Here is a 24560-nt window from a genome sequence, read left to right as displayed (position 1 = left end):
TTTGAATGTAATATTCCAGATAGTAAAAACAGCTAGTAAAATTTTTTAAAAAATATAATTTATATACAAACAATTAGTCTTCATTCTTAGAAGATGATATCAAGAAAGTGCTAAAAAGATGGAATGGTATGAAATCAAAAATTAAGAAAATAAGATTAAATAATTGTGTTAATTTCATTGAATCAGCAAATACTAGTATACATACAGTATGGAAAATTGCAGGTATGATTAAAATTATAATGAAAATTTGTCTTAAGTTCTTTTTCATAAAAATACTTAAAATAAGAATTGTAATAAGTGGTAAATAAGCTCTAAGCAAGTCATTCTGAATGAAAATAAAAGACATTCGTGATAAAACCATTATTATTGAACTAATTACTTTAATATGTTTTGTTGTTCCGAATTTTTGAACAATACTTGTATATAATACCAAAACTAATAATGGAAAAGTCATGAGCAAAGACCATTCACAGATATAATAAAAAATCAAGTAAATTAACATTGAAAGATTCAAAACGAAATATAATCCACTCTGCTTTGGTTTTTTAGATAGGAGCTTAAAGTATATCATTTCAAGAATTATCAACAATGATAATGAAATATTAACTTTTTTCATGAATGTTCTTGGTTTATCTGATTTCATTTCTATGTCGAATGCTTCAAACCCCATACCTCCTTCAAATATGGTTAAATTAAACTCTGTATTTTTAACGTTTAAGTTATTAAATTCGTACAACGTAATATTTTGGGTCGTTGATAAATCTTTTGATTGTTTCAGGTGTAATTTTCTATCGTCTCCGTATCTACTATGATGAATAATGTCTAACTCGTATGAAATTATGTTTGAATAAGATTTTTGATATAAATGCTTATAAAACATACAAGAAACGGCTATATGTGAAAATGCGACTTCGGACGTAATGTTAAAATCGTAAGGTTGTCTATTATGAATGATTGATATACGTTTTTTCTTCAATTCGTATGAATATCTATCCTCTGACAATGACATATAGGCTAAAATTATGAAAAGGCATGTATCAATGATGATTTGCGCTGTAACACCATTTTTAAAAGATATTTCCATAAATTGAAAGAATTGAAGGGGGTGATTTCTTTAAAAAGGTGTTCCTACATTGAAGAAGAATAGACTTTTACAATTTACTAAGGATTTGTAATGATATAATTTCTGCCGTGACGTGTGCACCATGTGAAATAAGAAGACATACATTATTATATTAATCATATTGTCCTGCATAATGAAGCGGAGTTTCTTCATTTATATTTTTATCATTAACATTTGAACCATATGAAATTAGAGGTTATTTAAATTTTCTACAGGTGGATAGAGGAGTTTGCATGGATCTACCTGTTGGGTTAACATTTTGTAACTTTGTATCGAAAATTAGATCTAATGCAGAGAAAAGGAGTTTTTCTTGGGCTAGAAGTGTTTGTTTATAATTCAGATAATTGTGCAAATAAAATGGTATTGTTCATGTTTTATTAGTGATAATTAAGAGAATTGTTTCAAAATAAGAAAAGTACTGACACTTCAAATCTGATAATAGTTTTACGATGTGGTTAAGATGGACAAACATAAGACATACTGCGCAGAGAATATTTATTTTGATCTTTAAAATACTTATCTGATAATCTTTAAAGCTGAATTACAATAGATAGTTACTTATGGCTGTTTAAAATACTTCATCATTTTTGAAAATTTAAGGTCATAAAGTGTCAGTACCTTTAAAATAAGTAAGTTTGCATTATATGTTCTGTTGTAAATATAAACAAATCAGCGAAAAAGTCATATTACCATCAGAAACAAGGCTTTTTATATTTCGACATAAGTAAATAATGAGCCATATTCACGGCGTGCGACCTCAATGATGTGTTTCTTATCCTTGAGGACAACCTTCTTTCCGTGCCTTGCGAGATACTCGGCAACTTTGAGTTTGGCAGATTCTTCGATAATTGGAACGTTGCAAGGTTCTTTGTAAGCGATGTTAACAAATTCGTATTCATCCTTGTTCTCTGCGAGGTATTTTTCTGCCATAATTCTTGTGTGGTCGTTATTTTCCTGATCTGTTGCACGAGAAATTTTTGCATCGAAGCCAATCTTCTCGGCATAGCCAAGAAGAGCACGGTTATCGCGTGGGAAGCATGGTCCGCCAAATGACCAGCCAGGCATTAAGCACTTTAAGCCAACTCTTGAATCGTGTCCGATTGCTTCAAGAATCTTGTATTTGTCGGCACCTGGTGTGAGATCCGCGATGTCGCCAATCATGTTTGCGTATGCAATTTTCGTAGTAATGAAACAATTAAGGGAAATCTTCATTAATTCAGCGGATTCTGGGTTCATAACTGCAATATATGGTTCATTTGTAGTTATGTTCTTGTAGAATTCGGAAAGTCTGTTGCCGATTTCGTCGTTTTCGGCACCAATAAGAACGACATCTGGATTTTGGAAGCCTTTCATGATTGCGCCTTGAGCTATAAATTCTGGGTTGTAGTTAAGTGTTGTGTTCTTGCAGTCACGAAGGAGATAGCGGCCAACTTCACGGATATATCCTGGCATTACAGTGCACATGATCATTACGTGCTTGTTTTCAGGTTTGAAACTGTTTATTACAGAGAGAACTCTTGAAAGCTTTGAGTGGTCGTAATGGCGGTCACCACCTGTTGATGGAGTATCAACACAGATGAACAAAAGGTCCGAAAATTCGATACCTTCCTTCATATCAGTTGAGCATCTGAAGTTCTTGGATTCTTTCAAGAATTCGTTAACTTGCGGCTCTGGAGAATCGAAAGTTTTGTTATTAATTGCGTTGACATAGTCTGGGAAAAGGTCAACACCAAGAACGTTGTATCCAGCTTTCTCAAATACGAGTGCTGAACATATACCAAGACGGCCAACTCCGATCAATGTAACATTTCCATGAGTCATTTGAATAAAGGTGAATTGACAGAATTTTGCTTTGAGCCGAAATTTGGAATTATTCATTGTCAAGTGGACAATCTTTGAGTTAATGATATACAATTGTAATATTGTAATAAGCTGATTTCAAATTTTTTAGATTATCATCCCCCTCAAAATTTGAGAGAATTGAGGGCCCTATCGTTGTTTCGCCCAAAATTTTAAAGACCCGTTTTTAGATGATATCATTAAGAAAGAACCGGTAAAATTTTATCCCAAAACATTTTAGTGTTTTACTTGGATATATGAGGAAGTGTTCATCACACATTTTCATAATTGATTCAATCAAAATATTCTCTAAAGCGATACCATCAATTTTTTTTTAGGAAAAACTTAATTATAGAGGACATTATTATTTTCCATATTCACATAAGGATGTCGGAACTGCCAAAAACGCGAATTTTGTTCATCACGAATTGCCAAGCTTGATATGTGAAATTTTGAAAAAAAAATAGTAGATTTTGCATTATTTTAGTCTAAAAGAAGCAAGATAATGCTATATTTTAATTTCTATATATTTTTGAAATAAAATGGTGGCATTATTGATGACTTTTAGAAATTTGATATTTGAAATTGAATCATTTGATATTTTTGTTGTGCATTAGGTTATAATAAAACTAGAGATACTCAATGTAAACTCTTTTTAAAATAACCTGCAATTGCAACGGTTTTGGGTTATTTCTTCATAATTATTTCTCTCTGCATAATGAAGAGCGATTTTTCCCCTTATACCTATTTCATTGATATTTGCACCATGTGAAATAAGAACTTCAGCTGTTTCTTTATTATTATATTCTGCTGCAATACAAAGAGCGGTTTTTCTATCATTATCTATTTCATTGATATTTGCACCATGTGTAATAAGAAGTTCGGCTATTTCATTACCATTATTCAAAGCTGCATTATGAAGAGCGGTAAATCCATGATTATCTTTTTCATTGATATTTGCACCATGTGAAATAAGAAGTTCAGCTGTTTCTTTACTTTGTCCGCGTGCGGCATAATAAAGAATGGACATTCCATTATGATCTTTCTCATTAATTTTTGCACCATGTGAAATAAGAAATTCAACTATTCCTTTACAATTATTTCCTGCTGCTTTATGAAGAGCGGTTGCTCCATTAATATCTTTTTCATTGATTTTTGCACCATGTGAAATAAGGAATTCAACTATTTCTTTATAATTATTTTCTGCTGCAAAATGAAGAGTTGTTTCCCCATAATTAGTTTGTTCATTGATATTTGCACCTTTTGAAATAAGAATTTCGACCATTTCTTTACGATTATTTAGGGTTGCCATATGAAGAGCGGTTCTTCCAAGATCATATTGTTCATTGATATTTGCACCAAGAGAAAGGAGGTATTCGAAAAAAGATTGAATATTAAATATCGAGGAGTAAAATAAGCATTTGTTAACATCTTTAGTTTGATCCAAATAAACTAAAAATGCTTCAAGATTTTTGAATGTTTCGCAATAGAATAAATTGATCTCTATATTGTATTCATTCATCAAGAACGTAACAAAATCAATGTTGTGTGAGATAATTGCATATTCCATGCATTCTTTATTTGGTGTTTGATATTTCAAACATTCACTCATGATCTCTGCATTTCCTCCTAAAAATGAAAATTCAAGACATATTTCAGTTATTTCTAATTGAAATTTCGATCTTAATAACTTGAAACAATCAACAGCTCCATGATAACAACATAATTCAAGTAATGAATAACAATTATATCCATATGGATATAAATGGCTTGAAATTTTTTGATCTTTATCAAATCCTTCTCTTTCCGTAAAAAAGATGAATCTTTCTAGGTCATTATACATAATTGCATTGCAAATGGTATTTTCTCTATGAATATCGATATTTGTGAAATCATTTTTGCAATCAATATGGTTGATTAATTTAATTCCATATTTTTTATAAAACAGGATGTATGGAAGAAAATAATTATCGTCGATCTGTGTTAAATGATAATCATCAGTAATGAATTTGGCAAGAGTCAAATATGAGTTTGTATAGCGGTTATTGAATATGATGATGCTAAAAACATCTTTGACAATACTTGTTGGGGAATAGTTCCTTGAGTCAATCAGTTCTGTTTTGATAATTTTGTAAATAGAGTTTAATTCTTCTTCATTTTCTGTTTTTAACTGGTACAGCACATTATACGTATCGATATAGTATTTATAGATACTTCGCAATTCAGTGTATTCTTTTGGGTGGATATATTTGGGCTTCATTTAAAAAAAACGGCTGAAAAAAATTTCTAGAAATTTCAATACAAAAAAAGTGTTTGTATTTATTCCTAGAATCAAAATTTTCGAAAATTGAAACTTGGTGTTAATCATCATCGTATCAAAGGGTTTAATTAAGAAATTCGTGTTAATAAAAACTAGCATAGTATTGACTAATATATGTTATTCGAGTCCCATTGATATTCCAGACCGGTTTGGATCTGAACTTTTCCATAATGTTCTCTCCGACGATGCGCTTCCAATAAATATCAGACGATAGCAAATTGAATATGCACTAAAGATTAGAAAACGAGTTTAGACTAATTCCATGAATGGAAAAATCGACCCCATCAAAATGAAATGCTAGCAATCCATTCTGATATAAAGTATCTAGGGGACAATATTGAGTAAACATGACGAATTGCAGCCTTTTGTCTTCTGAATATTCAGTGCTTGAAATTATCTAGGGCTGTACAAAATCGAGAAAAACATTGCCGTGTGGTAATATAGGGTCAAAAAAATCGCGCCTCGGCGGCTCCGCCACCTCGGCACTATTAAGTGCGCATTATATTTAATATGTCCTTCTTTTTTTTCTTTTTTCTTCTTCTTCTTTTCCTTTCCTTCTTCCTCTCCTTCCTCTTCTTTCCTTCTCCTTCTCTTTTTACAACAACGTCGAAGATCTTCGAATTTGATTGTTGGAAAAGCATCTATTTCAGATAAAGGATGCCTTTCTCACAGTCAACATACGAGGGTCCTGGCTGAAACGTTCTCAAAAAGCCTGAGATGGTAATTCTCTGATCACTCATAGCTGGGCAGGTAGTCATTGCTGACAATACCTGTCTTTATGCATGCACGCTTTCATGTATATGGGTTTACACTATCAATTCGCAAAGTTGTTCCGAATTCTTCCAAAATGGAAGGACCCGAAACAACTTTGCTTGTTAACGATACAGACGCATTACTTTGCATTGATACTGTGCTGAGTTGTGTAGAAAGTTTGATTAGAGTTGTTTTGTTCTGGTATCTCTCATCTTCTGATGAGAGAAATCAAAGCAACACAACTCTAATGAGTTTGTTTTCACTCATTTGTATGTAGGTTTTTAGTTCGATTGGAGCTGCTTCATAATGAGATCTCTCATCAATTGATGAGGGAGATCATAACAAAGCAGCTCTAATGTATATGCTCGTATTAACCGGGTTGTAATGCGTTGTAACGTCAGCTTGTAGTTCGTTTGGGGCCACTTCACATTGAGATGAGAAGAAATGATTAAAGGACTCTGAAAGGCTTTGGCCGTTGATGTTGTAATCGCATTACTTGGAACTAGCTGGATGCTAAGCTGTGTAGAATGTTCGATTAGAGCTGTTTTGATATGATTTTTCTCATCATAAGATTGGAGGAATCATAGCAAAACAACTCTAATGGGTTTACCATCATCTACTTGTATGTAGATGTTTGGGAAATTGTCTTGTTAATCGATTTTCGAGATGACTTTCAAATGCTATAATCAAATGACAAACAAGTCTAAGATTTCTCGACAATACATCAAATCATGATGTTTGTAAGTGCGATGAGATTAGAGTTTTTGAAGGAATGACAAGAGAAGTAGGGAAGCTCGGCATTCGCCGAGCAAATTAAAAATTAACGTATGGATTAAATTTTAAGAGGAATTCAATTTTAATTACGGGTTGTTCAAATATTGATTAATATAAATTTATTAATAAGAATAAACAATTTTTGTTTTTGAATTTATTCAATTTATAGCTTTACATATAGTTTCAAAATTGTACAACTATGATTATTTCAACAAAAAATATCTTACTTTTTCACTTCACTTTCACCCTCACTTTTTCCGTAATTCAAATTTCAACATTATGTATTTTAATTCCTTATAGTATTTTTAACATAATTAATCAAATAATAATTGGAAGTTCTGAACTCACTTTTTCCGTAATTCAAAATCAAAAATATGAATAATATATCTATTTATTATATACTAATGCTATTTTCAACTAGAAGTGAGGTACGGTAATCTTACGGATTCCCGTAACTCAATTTTACGGAAAAAGTGCAGTAAACTACTCAATTTACGGAAAAGTGTCGTAAACTATTGATGTGGCGGTAAAATCACGGTAATTCACGGAAAGCTATATGCGAAAATTTGAAATTATACAAAATCGAGCGAAACACTTTTAAATAGGTTGTTCTCGTATTTAAAATACTATTCCCAGATTTATTGTCGTCAGAATATTTCCAAATTTTTGCCGATTTACAAAAAATGATTTACAAAGCATATTTTTTAATCTAAAAAATTCCTAAAAAAAGGAACCGGTGTGCGGAAACCTCGGTAAATTACCGCGGTTCCCGTTGGGACTGCCATAAAATTATCATAAGTTCTGGATTTACAAGAGAAACCATGAGAAACATTAGGAGACCTGATTAGAATATAGATAAATGCAGGTTTATGAAAACAAGTACTGTCTATTGAAGATGAAGATAAGGAGAAAAGGTTTAAAGCATAATTTGATATCTTTCTGCTCAACAACACCTATTGACACTCTGCTCACTCCTACAATTGTAGAAAACTTTGGTATTTTAATCAAATAAATTTTAAAAATTTGTTTGCTGAGAGATAATAAATTAAATAAAAAAATAAAACATTTTATTGATAAAACATTTTTGATTAAACCTTCTTACCCGCTTTCTGTGAGATCTCAAACAAGAATGATACCATAGCCCATCCTGGGTTATTATTTGATCTTTGCATTAAATCTTCTGCGATTTCTTTGGTCACAACGAGTTCTCTTAATCTCTGAGTGAAATCTTCAACTTCTTTCTGAGAATAGTCAACGTGTGGCTTAGCAATCTCTTGTTCCTGTTTATTCTCTGTCTGTTCCTTGCTTTCTTGCTGTTCATCTTCAGAATATTCCGATGTAACTTTGATTGGAGTATGAGATCTCTTCAATTGTTGTTCCTTGTGCTTTGCATTATCACTCTTCCTTGTCCTCATCTTGCTCGATCCTCTTTTAGTCTTAGTTTTAGTACTAAATGACGGATCTTTGAAATTACCGGAATCATCATCGTCAGAAGAAGAACTTTCTGACTCTAATTGCTTTGCCTGTGCAGCGGACTGTCTCCTCGTTGTTATGTGGATCTGATTTTGAACATTTTCTTCCGCATCTCCATCAGATTCAGCTGAAGAAGCTGATCCTGATGAAGCAGAGCCGCTTGGACTATCCTTGAAGGATGAGTCGTTCTCACTGTCGCTGTTTTCGGACGATATAATGTTCTTATACGAAGTTTTTGCGGTTTTTCTTGTTTTCATGAGGGGCTGCGGATTTTGTTCTTCAGGGGTATCGAATTGAGTGGTCACTTCATCTTTTCGTTTGTGAAGGATTACGCGAAGTTCGTTTGCAGATATCCTTGGCACATCATTAAAAACGGTATGATAAATGGAATCTGCTGATCCATTTGCAGATCTGATTCTTTTGACAATATCTGCAGCTGAATGTTCAGTACGATCGAGAACTATGAGGTTCTGTGTATTTCCGGAGCTAACTGATATCATCTGAACTAATTCTTCTGGTAATGTTTCCGGATGTTTTCTGATTTCCATGATTTCTTCAAGTTCATGCTGAGTAATGTACTGCGAATCGTTAATAAAGCCAGACCATGTCTTGTATGCTATAGATTGGTCGAATTTATGTGTTGCTTTCATCAATTCGTTCATATTGATGTTTTTAGTATCAATTATAGCGCAGAACTTGCTTTTTATGTCATTTCCAATAGGAAACTGTGAATCTACGACGTCTACAGGGTCGTTTTCGACATTAAATCCCTGTAATTTGGGAGGAAGTATAGAAGGATCTTCTCTGATCTTGATAATCATCTTTAGTTCATCTGTTGTGATATGTTCCCAGTTTTCTGAGATCCGTTTGAAGACTTCTTCCGGATGACAGTCGCATCCTTTAATAAGACCGACCAATTTGATGAACGTAATCTGTAGTCTGTTTAGTAGTACTAAATCGCGTATTATTTTCGATTTTTCGTTTAATATTTTATCACGTAATCCTGGTTGTTGGCGAATCTTCAAAATTAAGCTGAATTCTGGCTTAGTTATGTAAAGACTGTTAACAAGGAAGTTCCTTGTCTTAGTAATTGCGCCTTGTTTTTGAATTGTGATAACTCCTTGGACAAAGTCTGTTGTTTTGTGGTTTTCTACATCAATAATTGCGTAGGAAACGTTTTTAACCGCGCTGCTATGCTGAAGAAGTGGAGGATTCGTAGCTTTATCGAGAATATCTTCATCGTTGGAATTTTCGTCTGTTTCTGTCTTGACAGTATTTGTATTTGATGGCGATATTATGTCTTGAGCTGCTAGTAGCAATCGATTGTTTAATTGAGATTTTTTTTCTTCATCGATTTGTGTGTTGATTTTTTCGTTTGAATCTTGACGTTTTGATTTATGTGAGAGTTTTCCTTGTTTGTTTGGCTTCGTATTTGTATTTTGTTCTGGATTATATTTTTCATCCTTCGATTTTTTGGATTTTTCTTGTTCATCTTCGGAACTTTCGCTGCCATCAATATATTGGCGGTGGTTTGTAATTCTTTTTGGTGATGAAGATGAAGAATCAATTATTGTCGGTGCTTCGTCGGCGGAATTTTCTGGAGACACTGGAGGAGAGACGGGCTTGGCCGACAGCAACTGTATAGCTTTATTCAAGTCACCATTCGAAGATTTAAGTGCATTAACAATACTATTTCTTGAATAATTGAGCTTTTCAAGAAATTCGACTGATCTGGAATATTTGTTCTCAGTGCTATTATTGTTGTAATAATTCTCTTTTGATTTTTCATCTATTTCTGGTACAAAAAGACAATCCCAATCTTTATCCTCGTATTGTTTAGAAATAACCGTTGAATCTTGGATTATCTCAGTATTGCAACGCAATACTATCTGGTCAACTGGTATTTTTGAGTATTTCTGAATCATAATTTTTACATCTGAAACTGTTTCTTTATTTCTCAAGGGAACTTTCATTTCGGTGTATTCTGTATTAGGAAAACGGATTGTTATTGAATGAGATTGCTCCTGAGTCTTATCATCATTTATATTGTCTTGAGAAATCATTTGAAGAAAAATGAAATGAATTTTTTTGTTCTGTTTTTTTTCAAGGAATTGATGATTTCGATATATTTTTATTTGTTGTCTCTAAATTATGTAAAATATTTTTTGTAAGATAAAATAAAACGGCTTTTTTTTGTAAAAAAGAATTATCGTTTTTCATTGAAAAAATAATCGTAAATCTAAATAAATAAATAGAGAACTTCTTTATTTTTTTTTAATCAGTATTATTAGATGTAGTAGAAACAGCTGAAGCAACTTGTTCTGGATGCTCACGGGCATAGTCTGTAGCAAGTGCAGCAGCTTCTGTAAATGCTTTGGTACTTAATGAGCCACTCTTGTAATATTTGTAAGCTTTGTACCAGAGCCAACCGCAAATAACAACGAATGCTGTTGCGGCTATTGACCATACGATGCCATATCCACCAACCCACTTTCCTGTCTCGCCTGTGAGAACATTGATTGAAATAACCCAGCCAACTGAGCCATATTCAAATGCTCCGATGGCGAGGAATGCTATGAATATTAAGTATACGCCGAAACCGATAAGATAGCCAATGAACTTCAAGCCTTTCTGCTCTTTGAGTGAATTATACAAAACCATAAAGATAATATCAAGGCAAATAGGTACCATGATGATGAGATATATAGCACTGAATAATATACTAGCGGATGGTGACTTGACTTTCTCGCCAGCGGCTAATAAGAAGAGACATCCTAAAAAGTTGAGAGCTAAAAGAATTGCGCCTAAATATTGGGTCCACATATTAAATTTGACCAACTGCTGTGCATCTTTTGGTATGTCTTCATCTGGATAGTACTTGTACCAGTTGAGAATTATTGGGAAGTTTCTTTTATGTGGATTGAGATGGTTATAAGTTCCATTTGCCTTCGCCTCCTCTATCTCACGTTCTCTCTGTGCAATTTTCTGTTCTTTTTCAGCTAATGCTCTTTCTCTTTCATCTAAATCTTTTTCGGATAAGCTAAATCCTGTAGCGCTATCCTTCATTACGCTGCCAGGAAATGGTATGAATGATGGTTCCTTCTTTGATGACTTCTGTGGCTTACTATCGCTTGTTTCTGTCTTAGGAGGAGTGTATGTTGGTTGTTGTGGTGGAGGTGCTTGAGCTGGAGCTGGTGCTGGAGTTGAAACTGGTGTGGTAGCTGGTGCGTTATCATTTACGAATGGATTATAATCATCATCAATGGTTTCGAAAGGATTCGTCATTGATAATTATGATCTAAAATTTAACTCTCAAAATTGAATTTTCGCCCGATATGAATTCAATGTGTGAAATTTTATCAAAAAAAATATAATTCAAATTTTGGGTGTTATTATAAATTTAATGCAATGTAAAAGCAAAATAATTACCGATAAAAAGTGTCATCGGATGATTTGTAATGATAGTGTTTTCTATTTAACATGCAAATTTTCATCAAAAGTCAATATAAAAACGATTAAAAAATTTTATTCATGATGTAACCGCAAAAAAATGGAAAGCCACCGTAATGGAATTCAAAATTTAAATAAATGACTCAATGCATATTTTGATTATACCAGGATTTTGATTTGAAGCATTGTAATTTCAATAATCCACAACATTTTTCCCTATTGAACTCATTTCAATGGTTGAAAGTTGTTATTTAGAATTATCTGTTGCCATATCTTTAATTCGGTCATCTTTTAAGCGATATTACTCATTTTTCGGAATTTGCCTTAAAATTAGCATTACAATGGATATAAGTCTAGTACGATACATACATATTGATGCAGCCACAATTATCTAATGAAATAATTGTGTTAAGAAAATTATTGATTAAATTGATCTTAAATATGTTTTTTACAATGCATTTATTATTTGCATTGATAGTAGATAGCTAATCATTCGTTGTTCAGCTAATATGAAAGTTACATGTTAATCGATAGAACCGATTTTTGACAATTGCTTAAAATAGTGTAAGATTGATATCTATTTGCTCCAATGAGCATGAATTCAAAGTGTAATTGATCGGAAAATGTATTTTTAAGAAAAATAAACAACAAAATGGAATGTATAGCTTTCTTGTTGTAATATGGCATTAGGCAATTAATGCATAAAGGATTTAATTGCTCCTTTAAGTGAATTGAGCATATGAGGCTTTGTATCATCATGCCACCATTTATTTGCGATGCTAAGTACTGAATATATATCATTTATATGTATGTTCTGCAAGATTTGAAGCGTATCACTAAATTGAGAACTCAAAATTTGATTTTCGACCATTTTCATTTCTGCGGCGCCGATGTAAAAAGCAAAGTCAATAAGTCTGTCAAAATGAGTCAGTAATGAATCCCAAATTTCGTGAATAACTGGCATCTCATGATTCTGGCAAAATAGAAGACAGAACCATTTAAATGCATAAAGAAGTGGATAGATATCCTGTTGCTTCAAGTGTTTGTTGATTTCTGGAATCTTACTTTCTAAAACTTTATTAAACAAACTTAATCTTGCGAGTAAATTTTCTGATTTGTTCATTGTCATGAATAATTCAATAAGATTAGTTTGTCCGAGTAAGCGCAGCAAGCAATTAAAAGATAAAGCTTCAACTTCGATATCATCGTGAAATATTGATTTTGATGAATAGAAAACTGTATAAAATGGCATAATAAGTTCGTTAAATCCTTGCATATATCCAAAAGGTCGATAAACTTTTCCTAAAATGTACAATATTCTTTCTAAACGGCGTATATGGACGGAATATAAAACAAGCATTGACCCATCATCAGGTTCACCCTGGAGAGGGCATGGAGGGAGCATAAATATATGTTTTGCCGTTCTAACAACATCTTTATGAACAATATCCATAAGTGACTTATCGTCAACGTCAAATACATCTTTAGTGCAATGTACTTGAATGCTTTTGTTATGCCACTCTTCTAATTTAAATTCGGCAATATAAGATCTATATACTTGATTTAGCTCTGACCTGATATCAGGCCATTCTCTAGCATGCATAGGATACAATCCTATTAATGCTAGCCAAGAAAGAGCGCGATCTTCTGGAGGTGCTCCATTTAATCCGGAATGAGTTAAAGAACGTATTTTATCGATCTGTATTGTATCATCCTCGATGGGTTGCATCAAAGGAAGGATTCGAAATTCAGGACTTCCCTCTGAAACTGTTGGAAAGTTCCGCATTCGTCACCTTTTTTGTGTGTCACGTTCCTAAAGTTATGGATAATCCTCATGAGGAAGAGGAGAGTCCTCACGAAGAAGAGGAAAGTAAAGAGATGCCTCCATGGATGATAGAAAGAATGAAAAAGATCCAGGAGGAAGAAGAACGCGAAAAACAAGAATTCGAAGCAATGAAAGCAAAAGCTGAAAAAGAGAGAGAAGAATTTTATAAAAACTTAAAAGCAGAACAGGATGCAAAGAAATCTCAGCTTACAAAGACATACGTTCCTGAAAAAAAGATAGATGATGATGATTTAATTGGAGGATGGCAAGAAGTACTTGAAATTGCAAAGCCAATACGTAAAGATGTCCCGGCAAAGCAGTCCAAGATGGTTAAAAACTTATTTTTCAATCTCAAAACTCAAGATGCCGAATAGAATATTTAATCTACCTATTTTCAAGAAGTCACAGCGATTTACTCTTTCTGTATATTTGTCTTATATTATTTTCGTTATAAATTTGTAAAATTTATACTATACTCTATTACAAAATCAAAAATGAGCGAACATTGCTGTTTTTATTTGATTCATTACAACAGATAATATCATTTTGTTATAAAAAATTGAGATAATTTTGGTGATAAAATTATTTTATAAACAACAAATGAAATAATTTACTTATTTATAATACTAACTTCTCCGTAGCTTGTTGTGAGCTGATTTCTAAGTACTTTCAGCTTTTCAAGTAGAGAATCTCTGAGATTTCTCTGCTCGGTCAAATAATTCAACATTTTTGAAGTTTCTCCATGATAAAGTTCGGTTTCTAAAGTCTTTTTGTTATTTTGGATCTTGTCATTCAAATCTTGAATCTTTTTGTTCAAATTATTAATTTTTTCATGGTAATCGTCAATTTTCTGTTTCTCTCCTTCATAATCTTTGGCTAAAATCTCTTTTTGATTTTGAATTTCGGTTAATTGCTCAAGAGATGCGTTCAATACTTTGGAAATAGCACGGTATTCACTATCTAACTTTATCTCATCTTGTTTAGTTTGAGACATTTGTTCAATTTTTCGAGTAAGTTCTGTTTTTTCGGATAATGCGTTGTTCATTCGAGTTATATGCATGTTATCGTTATTTTTATGCTCATTTGTCTCTTTATCTACGTCAAGGCGTAATTTTTGGATTTCTTTTTGTAATTCAACATTTTTATTTTTAATTTCTTCAGATTTTTGGTGGTGTTCTGTAACTTCTATCGATTTTTCTTTATTTAGGTTGCCTTCTCGTTCTGAGATTTTCTTTTCAAGATCAGTAATTGTTTGTTTCAAATAATTTTTAGATTCTTCGATTTCTATTTTCTTATCAAGTGATCTGCAATAATCTCTAATGCTACTTATATGAATTTCCTTTTCTTCTGATGAATTTGATGACTTTAAGAATCGAAGTAAATCTTCTTGTTGAAATGAGAGCAATTTATTGATTTGGTCTTGGAGTATTGCTGGTTTCCTATCCTTCATCATCCATAATATTTGCTTAACTATGTCTTCGAATAAATCATAATCACAATCAATGAAATTTTGATAATCAAAATCATGTTCTGGCAAAAAGCTTGATGGTCTATTATCTACAAGATATTTCATGAATGATGCTGCTTCATTATCTTCGTCAAGTTCTATTTCCGGAAATAATTCATGAAATGCTTCAATTAGAGGATAGTAATCAACAAATTCCTGGAAAGCATCATTAACATCTTCTATTTTTCCTGTTAATTTAAGCCATGATATCAAAGAAGAGTTCAAATCATTCATTTTTTCGGTTTTGAATTTTATTTTATCCAAATTATATTCCGTGTAAACTTCTCAAATTATTGGATTTTGTTGAGATCGCGAAAAAGGGAGATTTTTGAAAAACATGCTGAAATAATTATTATTTACACTTGAAATTTTGGATCATAGAATAAATCCTAGTGATACAATGATGTTATGAATTTAATGATCATTTGATGATTTTATTATAAAGATATTAAAAATATCTCGAAAATAAATCAATATTGATCATTTTATATAACGATTATATTCTTATAAGAATTTGCCTAATATCAAAATTAAACCAATGTAGTTATACGACGCCTGAATTCACAAATCTGGAGATTAAATTATAGATTGTATTTTAAAGGATAGATTAAATCATATTTATAATAATATACAAACAAAAATATAATAATATTTCAAAATTTCAACAAAATTTGCCATTCATCCAAAATATCAGCAGCTGTTTGAGCAGAACCAGACTGGCTTATAGATATTGACTTCAAGAATGGCGCAATGCACTTGAAAGAGTCCGCAAACTTCTTTGCATGTGAATATCTTTCTCCATTTTTATTTTGGAGTTCGTCTAAAACTTGTCTTCCAAAAGTTTGTAGCATTGTCTCTGTTGTAGCAATTGCAAGGTCCTTCTCGGCAGTCATTATCTTCTCCACAATCTGCATCATCAATACACCATGGTAGAATCGAATAACTTCAGGTTTCATCCTCAAAATCGTGAGAATTTCTGCGCCCATGTCTCCTGTTTTTGCTGAGTATTCTAACATCCTGGAGAGGCCTTTCTTGCCAATGAACTCGTTGATACGTGTCATCCTGGAGTATCTGTCGTTCATCTTGGTCATAAATATCTGTCTACGGGCACGAAATTCTTTGAAAACTGGATTTTCGCCAAAACTCATTCTTTGGCGCTGAGAACGCTTATGTGGTGTTTGAGCATTCGATTCGCTGCCAACTCTGTTCCTTGTTGGTATTGGAAGCTGATTTGGAATTTCAACTCTTGGAGGAGTTTGACTTACTTGATGGCTGATGTTATCAATCTCTGGAGTAAGGGATACTGGTGAGTTCTTGAAGGGTTTGAAGAACTCAAGCTTCGTTCTGTGGATATTTAATTTTGATCCAACGGAAGAAGCAATTGTAATGCCAGCCATTGAGACTGAGATGTCGCGTATAGTTTCTAGGGCAATTGTAAATAGGTCTTGTATCTTTAATGGTTGAAGAGAAACGAATTTAAGATAATCTGAAGAACATGTAATGATAACTGAGCCTGATGAATGGAATCTAACAGCATCTACTGGTGCTGAATCGGGATTCATGTCGTTCATTAGCTCTTCGAATGAATCTATGTCGAAAAAATGTAAACTTCTGTCAGCACCTGCAGAAACGATCATATTCAAGGTTGGATGGAAGCATATGGAATATACTGCATCCATATTTCCATCGAGTGTAACAACTTTCTTGCCTTTCGATAAATCATAAACGTTAATAAGATGATCGTCGCCACCGGTTGCAGCAAACACTCCGTTGGGTGATATAGCAACTGTATTTATGGACCCTGTATGATGATTGTAAATTTGAAGCGGTTTTCTTGAATTTGTTGATAAAACGTTAAATTTTCCTGTTCTATCAGTAGCAAGTATAATTTCTGGATTAACTGGTGAAAATGCAAGCGACGTGATCTCTCCTCTGTTTTGAGACCACGTTGCAAGGCATCTATTATCATTTAGATCGTAAAGAAGTATAGATCCTTGGGCAATTCCAATAAGAAGTCGTTCTTCTTCCTTGTCAAGTTTCAATGCTGTTATTTGTGATTGAAAAGGCCCAAAGCAGACTTTGGGATTTGAATTTCCAATTTGCCAGAGATTAACATTGCAGTCCTCTCCACCAGAAACATAAATTTGGCCTGTCTTTTCACCTATTGATACGCATTTTACGTTTCCGTCATGTGCTAATAAACTCTGAAGTTGATGAAGTTTTGGAGGCATTCAATCAAAAAAATTATGAAAATTTTGAAGTTTGATTGTGAAGAATCTTAACATATGATGAGATTCGGGAAGAAAAAACAGAGTCGACATGGAAGAAAACTTCTATTTAAAGCTACCTAGAAAAAGGGTGGAGAGCTTCGTCTACAACAAAGATATCGACCAAATTTGCTCCAATTACGCTTGATATATGAAGTACAGTAATAGTGTGCATGGACTCTTATAATGATTTTCAATAATTTCGAGACATATGATTCATCTAAATTATCCATATTTTACTTAATAACACATATACTTTATCGTATTATGAAAATTAAACGAAAAAGATCACTCATGATGAGTTTAATACACACTTTATTCAGATTCTGTATAGATCTGCAATTTTCCCAAATGAACGGGGTGGATAAGATCCCAGCCCTATCGTCATCCCAGTGTCAATTTTACAAAAATATAGATCCGTATTTTTCCCAAGTGAGCGGGGTATCTCCAATCCCAGCCCTATCGTCCTCCCAGTGTCAGTTTTCAATATAAAATCCAAATTTTTTTTGAAAATAAAAATTTCGAGAAATTTTTCTGATTTTTTTTCTTTGATTTCAATAATTCAAAATAAATTTGGGAGTAAAAAGACACTATTTAATGAAATTCATATGAGTGAATGTGGATAAATACTCTCAAAACATACAATTTATCTATTTTTTCTTTATATTATCAACTAATTAGTGATAATTTTTTTTGAATCAGATTTTTTTTTCATTAAAAACATAATATATAACACAACAATGATGCACACATACGTATCTACACATCAAAATATAAAGCTTGTTTTGGTCTGGGCATCCCAACCCAAAATTCTTAAAAAATTGAATAAAATTGAATACTTGGGGCTGGGATACCCATCCCAAAACCGAATTGAATTTTTTGAATTAAAGAATATATTTATGTATTTATAATATACATGTGATGTCTATCAAAAATACTAAATTCTAAAAAAAATTCAATTTATTCAAAACGTATACTAAGTGATCACTTCATTAGTAGGATCAGCAATCCTACTAAATGGTGAGAACGCCACTAACTAAAAAGGGAGTCCTTGGAGCTCTTGATCTCTTGTCAGTAGAGTTCATAATGAGGCATGGCATCTACTGATTAGAGATCAGAGCAATCCTACCTTACTTTCAGGAGCTACAAAGCTCCTAATCGTTACGAGAGGGAGCCTTGGAGCTCCTGAAGCTCATCAGCAGAGGCTATTTACCATTTGGGCCTCTTCTGATGAAAGATGCGAAACACGTCTACGAACCAGGAGCTTCAAAGCTTCTAATCCTTACTAAAGGGAGCTTTGGAGCTCCTGAGTCTCCATCAACAGAGTCCTAGATGGTAAATGTCCTTTGCTGATGAAAGATGCGAAGCACATCTACGAACCAGGAGCTCCAAAGCTCCTATTCCTTACGAAAGGGAGCTTTGGAGCTCCTGAAACTCCTTTTACTATAAAATATGACAGTTTTCTTCTGAGGTTCTCATCAAATCTAAGACTTCAGAAGAAAGCTGTCCTATCAATGTATACTTACACTCTCATGGACTACAAGTGTACAATTTTAAGGCAGAGATTATCCGAGGCCTCTCATCAAATGAGGGACCTCGGATAATCTCTACCTTAAGTAGTCAAATAACTTTTCTCACTATTTAGGAACAAAAGAACAAGAGTTGGAGTACTTTAAGGCAAGATTCTTCCGAAATCTCTCATCGAATGAGAGACTTCGGAAGGACCTTGCCAAATCCTTGAACGCCAATATCCTTGGAACTGAGCTAGAACCAGGGAGAAGTAGCATACTATAGAGCACGATGGTAATCTCGGAAATGCTTATATCGCCCCAAGCACAATATTTAAGAAGTCTAACTCATATATACAAGAAGTCAGGCTGAATAGATATTGTGCATATGGTTTGCAGAACTCTCATGATATTTAAAATTCATGTTATCCCAAAAAGGTGACACTTTGGGTGTATCGTCCATCCCAGGGATGCAAAAATCACATCACCTTAAAAAAAAAAAAAAAAAAGGTATTGGGGCTTCCAGGGCTGCGCCCCTCTAGCCCCCTGAAGATGTTTAGTATAACACCAGGTCCCTCGGTCCCTCGGTTAAACGAACTTCTCTGAAAAAATGAGACAACATGACATTTTGACAACAGTCCAGGAAGTCTTAACAAGATAGGATGGTTATTTTACAAAACCGACAAGACCTTAACCGAGTAGTTTTCATGTTTTGTCACTTTTCTGTCACTTTTCAGGGAAAAAACATTTTTATTGTATATAAAATGAATTTTACAAAACCACCGCTACCCTTCTTTGGAAATAAGAGTAGATGTAAAGATATTCTATTGAGAGAACTTAAGAAACTACCGAATGGTCTAACATTTGTAGATTTGTTCGGTGGAAGTTTCTATATATCTCATTTGTGCCATACTGTATTTCCTGACTCAAAGATTATATGCAATGACTTCGACAACTATATGAACCGTCTCAAACATATACCAGACACAAACAAAATATTGAGTGAGTTGAAAGAAAAGATACCTATAGGTAAGATGGAACGTATACCATTAGATAAGAAAAATACTGTCAGAGAGGTTTTGAAAAAAGCAGAGTATATTGACTGGATAGTATATCTTCTAGACTATTATATAGTGGTGCTATAAGAGTTCATGACATTGAAACACTTATGTCAAAAGTTTTATATCTTAACTATACAAAGGTTTTCAAAGAGAACATAGAAAAATATACTGAGGGTATAGAGTTTGTGAGATGTCGTTGGACAGAGTTGTATGAAAAATATAAAAACAAGGAAAATGTTTTCTTTATAGTAGACCCGCCGTTCTATAACACATGGGATTTTCAATACCAAGTAGACTGGACTTTGAGAGACTCTTTAGAAACTTTAGACGTTTTACATAACCATCCATGCTTTTACTTTACATCCGATAAAAGTGGTTTGGAAAGTGTCATGAGATGGTTAGAGGACATACATGACTATGATTTTAGATACGATAAGATAGAATATGAGAGAGGTCCTATAAACTGGAGAAAGTGTCATAACAAAGAAATTTTATTGGTAAGTAAATGTGGTTTGAAATAGGACTACTTGTTTTAGGTTTTTTCCATTGTGTCATTTACTTATTTGACGTGGCAGAAAGATATAGAGAATATGAAGATGAACCAATACCAGCAAATGTTCAGCATATGTACTCGTAAGAGATATTTTTATCTAATATTAAAATGGACGCACAGAACTTAGCGAATGCACAGCAACCTGGACAACCAAACCCAGAGAATATTCCAAATGAAGTTAGAATACAAACTGCAATGGCAAACTATGGTCAAGTGCCAACAGATGTACAAATGCAAACTGCCATGTCAAATGACGCTGCGTTAGGCTTACCACCATGGTATGCAAATATGAGATGGAAAGAGTTTTATACAAACCCTGAAGTGGGATATAAACAACTCTATGCAGATGACGCGAACACAGGAGTTGACCCAGAGTATGTTTTCTACCAGAGGAGAAATAGAATGTATGAGCTCCAGTTAAAGAATGCTATGGAACTCAGAAGGAAACGTAAGAGACTAGGCGGACATTAGATTTTTACATATAGTAAAATGGGTTTCTTCAGTAGTATTGGAAACTTCTTCAGAAGAGTTGGAAGAGGTATATGGAATGGAATAAAATCTGTCGGAAGAGGAATTTGGAACGGAGTCAAAAATATTGGTAAAAGAGTAGGTCAGTTCGTTGGTATTATAACCTAAAGACCCTGAACCAGAAGAACAAGCTCCTGTTATACAACAGCCTGAACCTGCACCACAGTCAAGTTGGCAACCAAATCCAACACCTCAACCGTATTAAAAAATTATATTTTTACCGTTCGATAGTAGTTGTATATGAGACTAAGTTCTAAGTAAAACGCATGGTATAATGGAATTATTCTCTTTCTTCCATCTGTAGTAAACCATACTTGAAAGTCTGAAATACTTCCACTCGGCGGTTCATATAGCTTTGTAGGTTTTTCGTAAAAGTCATTTGCCAAGCATAAAAAAGAGTTTTGTGCACCAGAAAATGAAGCATGAACTATAATAGCATCTTGGTCGAAAACATTTTCATATGTTCCATTAGGGTTTTCGACTTCATAAAAGTTCGGGTGTACTGGATATTCTGCAGGCTGATTTAACATCCTCAAAAATCTATACCATGCCAAGTTGTTATATTTTGTAGAAATATAAACGTTGTCTCCAAGGTCTTCTATTCTATTGATTTTAACAGTTGCATTTTTCCTGTCATATAAAATATCGAGATGGTACTCTCCTTCGTCAATGTTGTACTGTTTTGCATATTCGAGATAGATATCGTTTTTTTTTCTTGAAAAGCTTGAAGAGTTGTTTCTAAGTTTACAAGCAAACTAACTTGTAAAAGTTTTCCCTGTTCAAATTTCTCATACGTACGTTTCTCTTTGTTATAGTATCGAATTTCAAAACCGACCGTAAATGGGAAAACCATGTATGGCTTCTGAAATGAACTTCATTCTACGAAAGCCAATAGCTTTTGTGACGGATGGGTCTCTTAACCATCTTAGTGGGTAGTCAAAACGATAGCCTTCATGCTTTACGGTCTCTGTCTCAAACTTTTGACCGACATTCGTAAAAAGTTCATCTAATGGTTTAGTTGTAGCAACTCTTGAATTTTCTTTTTCTATTGAAAGCATATTTTATCTAGAATAAAAATGTCAAATGAAACAGCGTCTATGAGAGAAATACAACACAACCGACAACTCATTATACAAGCTCTAAATAAGAACACAACAAACTTTTCAAACTATTCTAAGATATCTGAGTCATTGAAAGAAGGAAACTTAAAACTGACATTAAACCCATTGACAGACGAGTTTCTGTTTCAAGACAGTAAGAACCATACTGTTTGTATAAATCCAACAAAAAGAACTTTAAACGAGAAACCTATAGATGAACTTCTTTTGAAAGCAGATGTTGACAACAAAGCTGACAAAGAGTATGTCATTGAAAAAGTTCAAGAAGAACATGACAGAGCAGATGCAACATATGCAACAAAAGAACATACTCATCCTGAACTAGCGGACAAAACATATGTTGACAATAAAATGTCAAGTGAAGTGACAAGAGCTGACAAAGAATATTCTAAAAAGACTCATACACATACCATTGCAAATATTACAAACTTACAAGAAACCTTAAACAGTAAAAGTGCCGTTGGACATACACATACCATTGCAAATATTACAAACTTACAAGAAACCTTAAACAGTAAAAGTGCCGTTGGACATACACATACCATTGCAAATATTACAAACTTACAAGAAACCTTAAACAGGAAAAGTGACGTTGGACATACACATACCATTGCAAATATTACAAACTTACAAGAAACCTTAAACAGGAAAAGTGACGTTGGACATACACATACATCTTCTGAAATAACAGACTTAAACGTTAGCCTTGAAAAGAAGGCAGATAAGAACCATACACACGATTTCTTCGCAACTGTTGGTATAGAAAATATTGCAGGAACGGTTGAAGAACCTGATGGAACTGGTGGGGATGCATTGTATTGGAAACCTCCTAACTTTCCACAAGGTTTAACATCGGAGGATGACATAACGACGATGAAATACACTAGATGTAGAAATGTCTATGTCATGGAGGATGAAAACAAAGTTAAATTCACTGCTCAAGATTTATATGATAAAAAAGCTGACAAAACATATGTTAACGATGAGTTAGATAAAAAAGCTGACAAAACATATGTTAACGATGAGTTAGATAAAAAAGCAGACAAAACAGAGCTTCAAACATTAAAGACAGAAATACTTCAAACAGTATATCCTATAGGTTCTATTTACACGTCAATGAACTCTACCAGACCAGAAGTAGTACTTGGTTTTGGAACTTGGACTCAAATAGTCGACAGGTTTTTGTATTGTGCAAACTCTTCAAAGGAAACAGGCGGAAGTAAAACGATTTCAGGTGAAAACTTACCTGCACACAGTCACTACATAAATTTAAGTACATCTGAAGCAGGTTTGCATAGTCATAGATTTTGGGATTGGTCAGGAATGACAAAAGGTAAAGGATATGATGTTAAAGAGGACGTTAAGTTTGCTATAAATTGTTACTGGAGTAACACTGAGGTAGGAGGAATCCATTCACATCGCATTTCAGGGTATACGCAAACAACGGGACAAAGTAAAGACTACATGCCACCTTACATGACAGTTTACGCATGGTATAGAAATGCTTAGTCGTCATTTTCAACTTCTTTAGCATATTCGTCAGGAGTTGTCTTATATTTGTTAGGAACTGTCTTTGAAAGTATACCACCTTGAACCTTAACAAGTTTTGAAACGAGGTCTGACAATAGTAGTTTTATCTTCTGCTTGCAGTCTGTACATTTTGCCATGTTTGCCTAAAACTTCATAATATTCTCTTGTATACTTTCTTCTATTTTTACGAACACGAAGGTGAGTACCTGTCGGGTTCCCATTGTTGTCATAGTCAATAGTATTTTCATATGGGTCGCGTTTAGGTATTTCTATTTTTACTTTGTCACCTTTCTTAAGTTTGAAGCCCGGCATTCTTTCTTATTTGTCTCTTTTGACTAAACTATTAAATATATAGTCTTTCTCTAAGTCGGGGTTGTTTTTCATTTCTTCGGGGGAGTGGTTTCCCAAACCTTTTTGTTTACGGCTATTGTAAATATTTAAAACTTGTCTCATCTTTGCCATGGAGAAATGTCTATATTTGTCGTCATATGACATTTCATCTACCTCACCACCTTGTGGTTGGTTTAAGTCTCTTAAGATTTTTATACAACTGTCAATGACACCAAGAGCAGAATGGTTTTGGTCGACAATGAAATATTGGTTTACATTTTTTGAACGCAGATAGTTTTTAATATCGTCTGATTTGAAAGAACTTTCACAGTCAGATGTCAGTTTTGTTGGATGGTATTTGTCAACGAATATTGTCAAAGCAGTTTTCACATCTAAAATATTTTTGGACTGTAATGGTATGGCTTCACAGTATCTTGTGTTTTGACCGACAAATATTAGCCAGTATGGTGGTCCATCTTCTCTATACCTCGGAATGTTTTCCAAGATATCCATAAACCAAGCATTTGGTGTTGAACTAAAGATTTTTACCATGAGTGCTTTCTTTGTTGCTTTAGAAACATTACGGGTCCTTGTTTGGATT

General features: G+C 33.5%; 11 protein-coding genes and 2 pseudogenes across 13 annotated transcripts, besides 5 other annotated features; 5 read left to right on the top strand and 8 right to left on the bottom strand.

Moving 5' to 3' along the window:
* Positions 1–38: 38 nt before the first annotated feature.
* TVAGG3_0324130 (dehydrogenase-related family) lies at positions 39–2955 on the bottom strand (the record flags this gene model as incomplete). Its single annotated transcript, XM_001330214.2, has 1 exon — positions 1832–2944. One exon carries the CDS (start codon positions 2942–2944, stop codon positions 1832–1834), a length of 1113 nt encoding a protein of 370 aa, XP_001330249.1.
* A 662-nt stretch (positions 2956–3617) lies between these two features.
* On the bottom strand, positions 3618–5222 carry TVAGG3_0324120 (ankyrin repeat and SOCS box-containing protein 4 family; the record flags this gene model as incomplete). The annotated part of the gene is made up of 1 exon (XM_001330215.1): positions 3618–5222. One exon carries the CDS (start codon positions 5220–5222, stop codon positions 3618–3620), a length of 1605 nt encoding a protein of 534 aa, XP_001330250.1.
* Positions 5223–5678: 456 nt separating this feature from the next.
* Positions 5679–5879: a mobile genetic element.
* Positions 5681–7595: a mobile genetic element.
* Positions 6212–6471: a mobile genetic element.
* Positions 7596–7897: 302 nt separating the features above from the next.
* On the bottom strand, positions 7898–10345 carry TVAGG3_0324080 (ubiquitin-like family; the record flags this gene model as incomplete). The annotated part of the gene is made up of 1 exon (XM_001330216.1): positions 7898–10345. The coding sequence occupies one exon, from the start codon at positions 10343–10345 to the stop codon at positions 7898–7900; it is 2448 nt and encodes an 815-aa protein (XP_001330251.1).
* Positions 10346–10538: 193 nt separating this feature from the next.
* TVAGG3_0324070 (protein transport) lies at positions 10539–11597 on the bottom strand (the record flags this gene model as incomplete). Its single annotated transcript, XM_001330217.1, has 1 exon — positions 10557–11567. One exon carries the CDS (start codon positions 11565–11567, stop codon positions 10557–10559), a length of 1011 nt encoding a protein of 336 aa, XP_001330252.1.
* Positions 11598–12426: 829 nt separating this feature from the next.
* On the bottom strand, positions 12427–13539 carry TVAGG3_0324060 (regulation of vesicle fusion; the record flags this gene model as incomplete). The annotated part of the gene is made up of 1 exon (XM_001330218.2): positions 12427–13518. One exon carries the CDS (start codon positions 13516–13518, stop codon positions 12427–12429), a length of 1092 nt encoding a protein of 363 aa, XP_001330253.1.
* Positions 13540–13553: 14 nt separating this feature from the next.
* On the top strand, positions 13554–14041 carry TVAGG3_0324050 (uncharacterized protein; the record flags this gene model as incomplete). Its single annotated transcript, XM_001330219.2, has 1 exon — positions 13554–13931. One exon carries the CDS (start codon positions 13554–13556, stop codon positions 13929–13931), a length of 378 nt encoding a protein of 125 aa, XP_001330254.1.
* Positions 14042–14130: 89 nt separating this feature from the next.
* Positions 14131–15312, bottom strand: TVAGG3_0324040 (uncharacterized protein; the record flags this gene model as incomplete). Its single annotated transcript, XM_001330220.1, has 1 exon — positions 14168–15298. One exon carries the CDS (start codon positions 15296–15298, stop codon positions 14168–14170), a length of 1131 nt encoding a protein of 376 aa, XP_001330255.1.
* A 309-nt stretch (positions 15313–15621) lies between these two features.
* TVAGG3_0324030 (microtubule severing) lies at positions 15622–17305 on the bottom strand (the record flags this gene model as incomplete). The annotated part of the gene is made up of 1 exon (XM_001330221.1): positions 15718–17295. One exon carries the CDS (start codon positions 17293–17295, stop codon positions 15718–15720), a length of 1578 nt encoding a protein of 525 aa, XP_001330256.1.
* A 436-nt stretch (positions 17306–17741) lies between these two features.
* Positions 17742–19330: a mobile genetic element.
* Positions 18684–18935, top strand: TVAGG3_0324020 (uncharacterized protein; the record flags this gene model as incomplete). Its single annotated transcript, XM_001330222.1, has 1 exon — positions 18684–18935. The coding sequence occupies one exon, from the start codon at positions 18684–18686 to the stop codon at positions 18933–18935; it is 252 nt and encodes an 83-aa protein (XP_001330257.1).
* Positions 19331–19798: 468 nt separating the features above from the next.
* TVAGG3_0324000 lies at positions 19799–20421 on the top strand (annotated as a pseudogene). Its single transcript has one exon. A coding segment is annotated over exon 1 (623 nt).
* A 140-nt stretch (positions 20422–20561) lies between these two features.
* On the top strand, positions 20562–20924 carry TVAGG3_0323990 (uncharacterized protein; the record flags this gene model as incomplete). The annotated part of the gene is made up of 1 exon (XM_051230240.1): positions 20562–20924. The coding sequence occupies one exon, from the start codon at positions 20562–20564 to the stop codon at positions 20922–20924; it is 363 nt and encodes a 120-aa protein (XP_051099970.1).
* Positions 20925–21190: 266 nt separating this feature from the next.
* TVAGG3_0323980 lies at positions 21191–22039 on the bottom strand (annotated as a pseudogene). The gene has a single exon. A coding segment is annotated over exon 1 (849 nt).
* Positions 22040–22564: 525 nt separating this feature from the next.
* Positions 22565–24560: part of a mobile genetic element that runs on past the window's edge.
* On the top strand, positions 22793–23608 carry TVAGG3_0323970 (phage tail repeat-like family; the record flags this gene model as incomplete). Its single annotated transcript, XM_051230239.1, has 1 exon — positions 22793–23608. A coding segment is annotated over one exon (816 nt), but the record flags the coding sequence as incomplete, so codon positions are not given.

This window comes from Trichomonas vaginalis, chromosome V, assembly GCF_026262505.1.
Source record: "Trichomonas vaginalis G3 chromosome V, whole genome shotgun sequence".
NCBI lineage: Eukaryota > Parabasalia > Trichomonadida > Trichomonadidae > Trichomonas > Trichomonas vaginalis.
The sequence above is the reverse complement of the archived record's forward strand: the minus strand, read 5'-3'. Positions and strand labels throughout refer to the sequence as shown.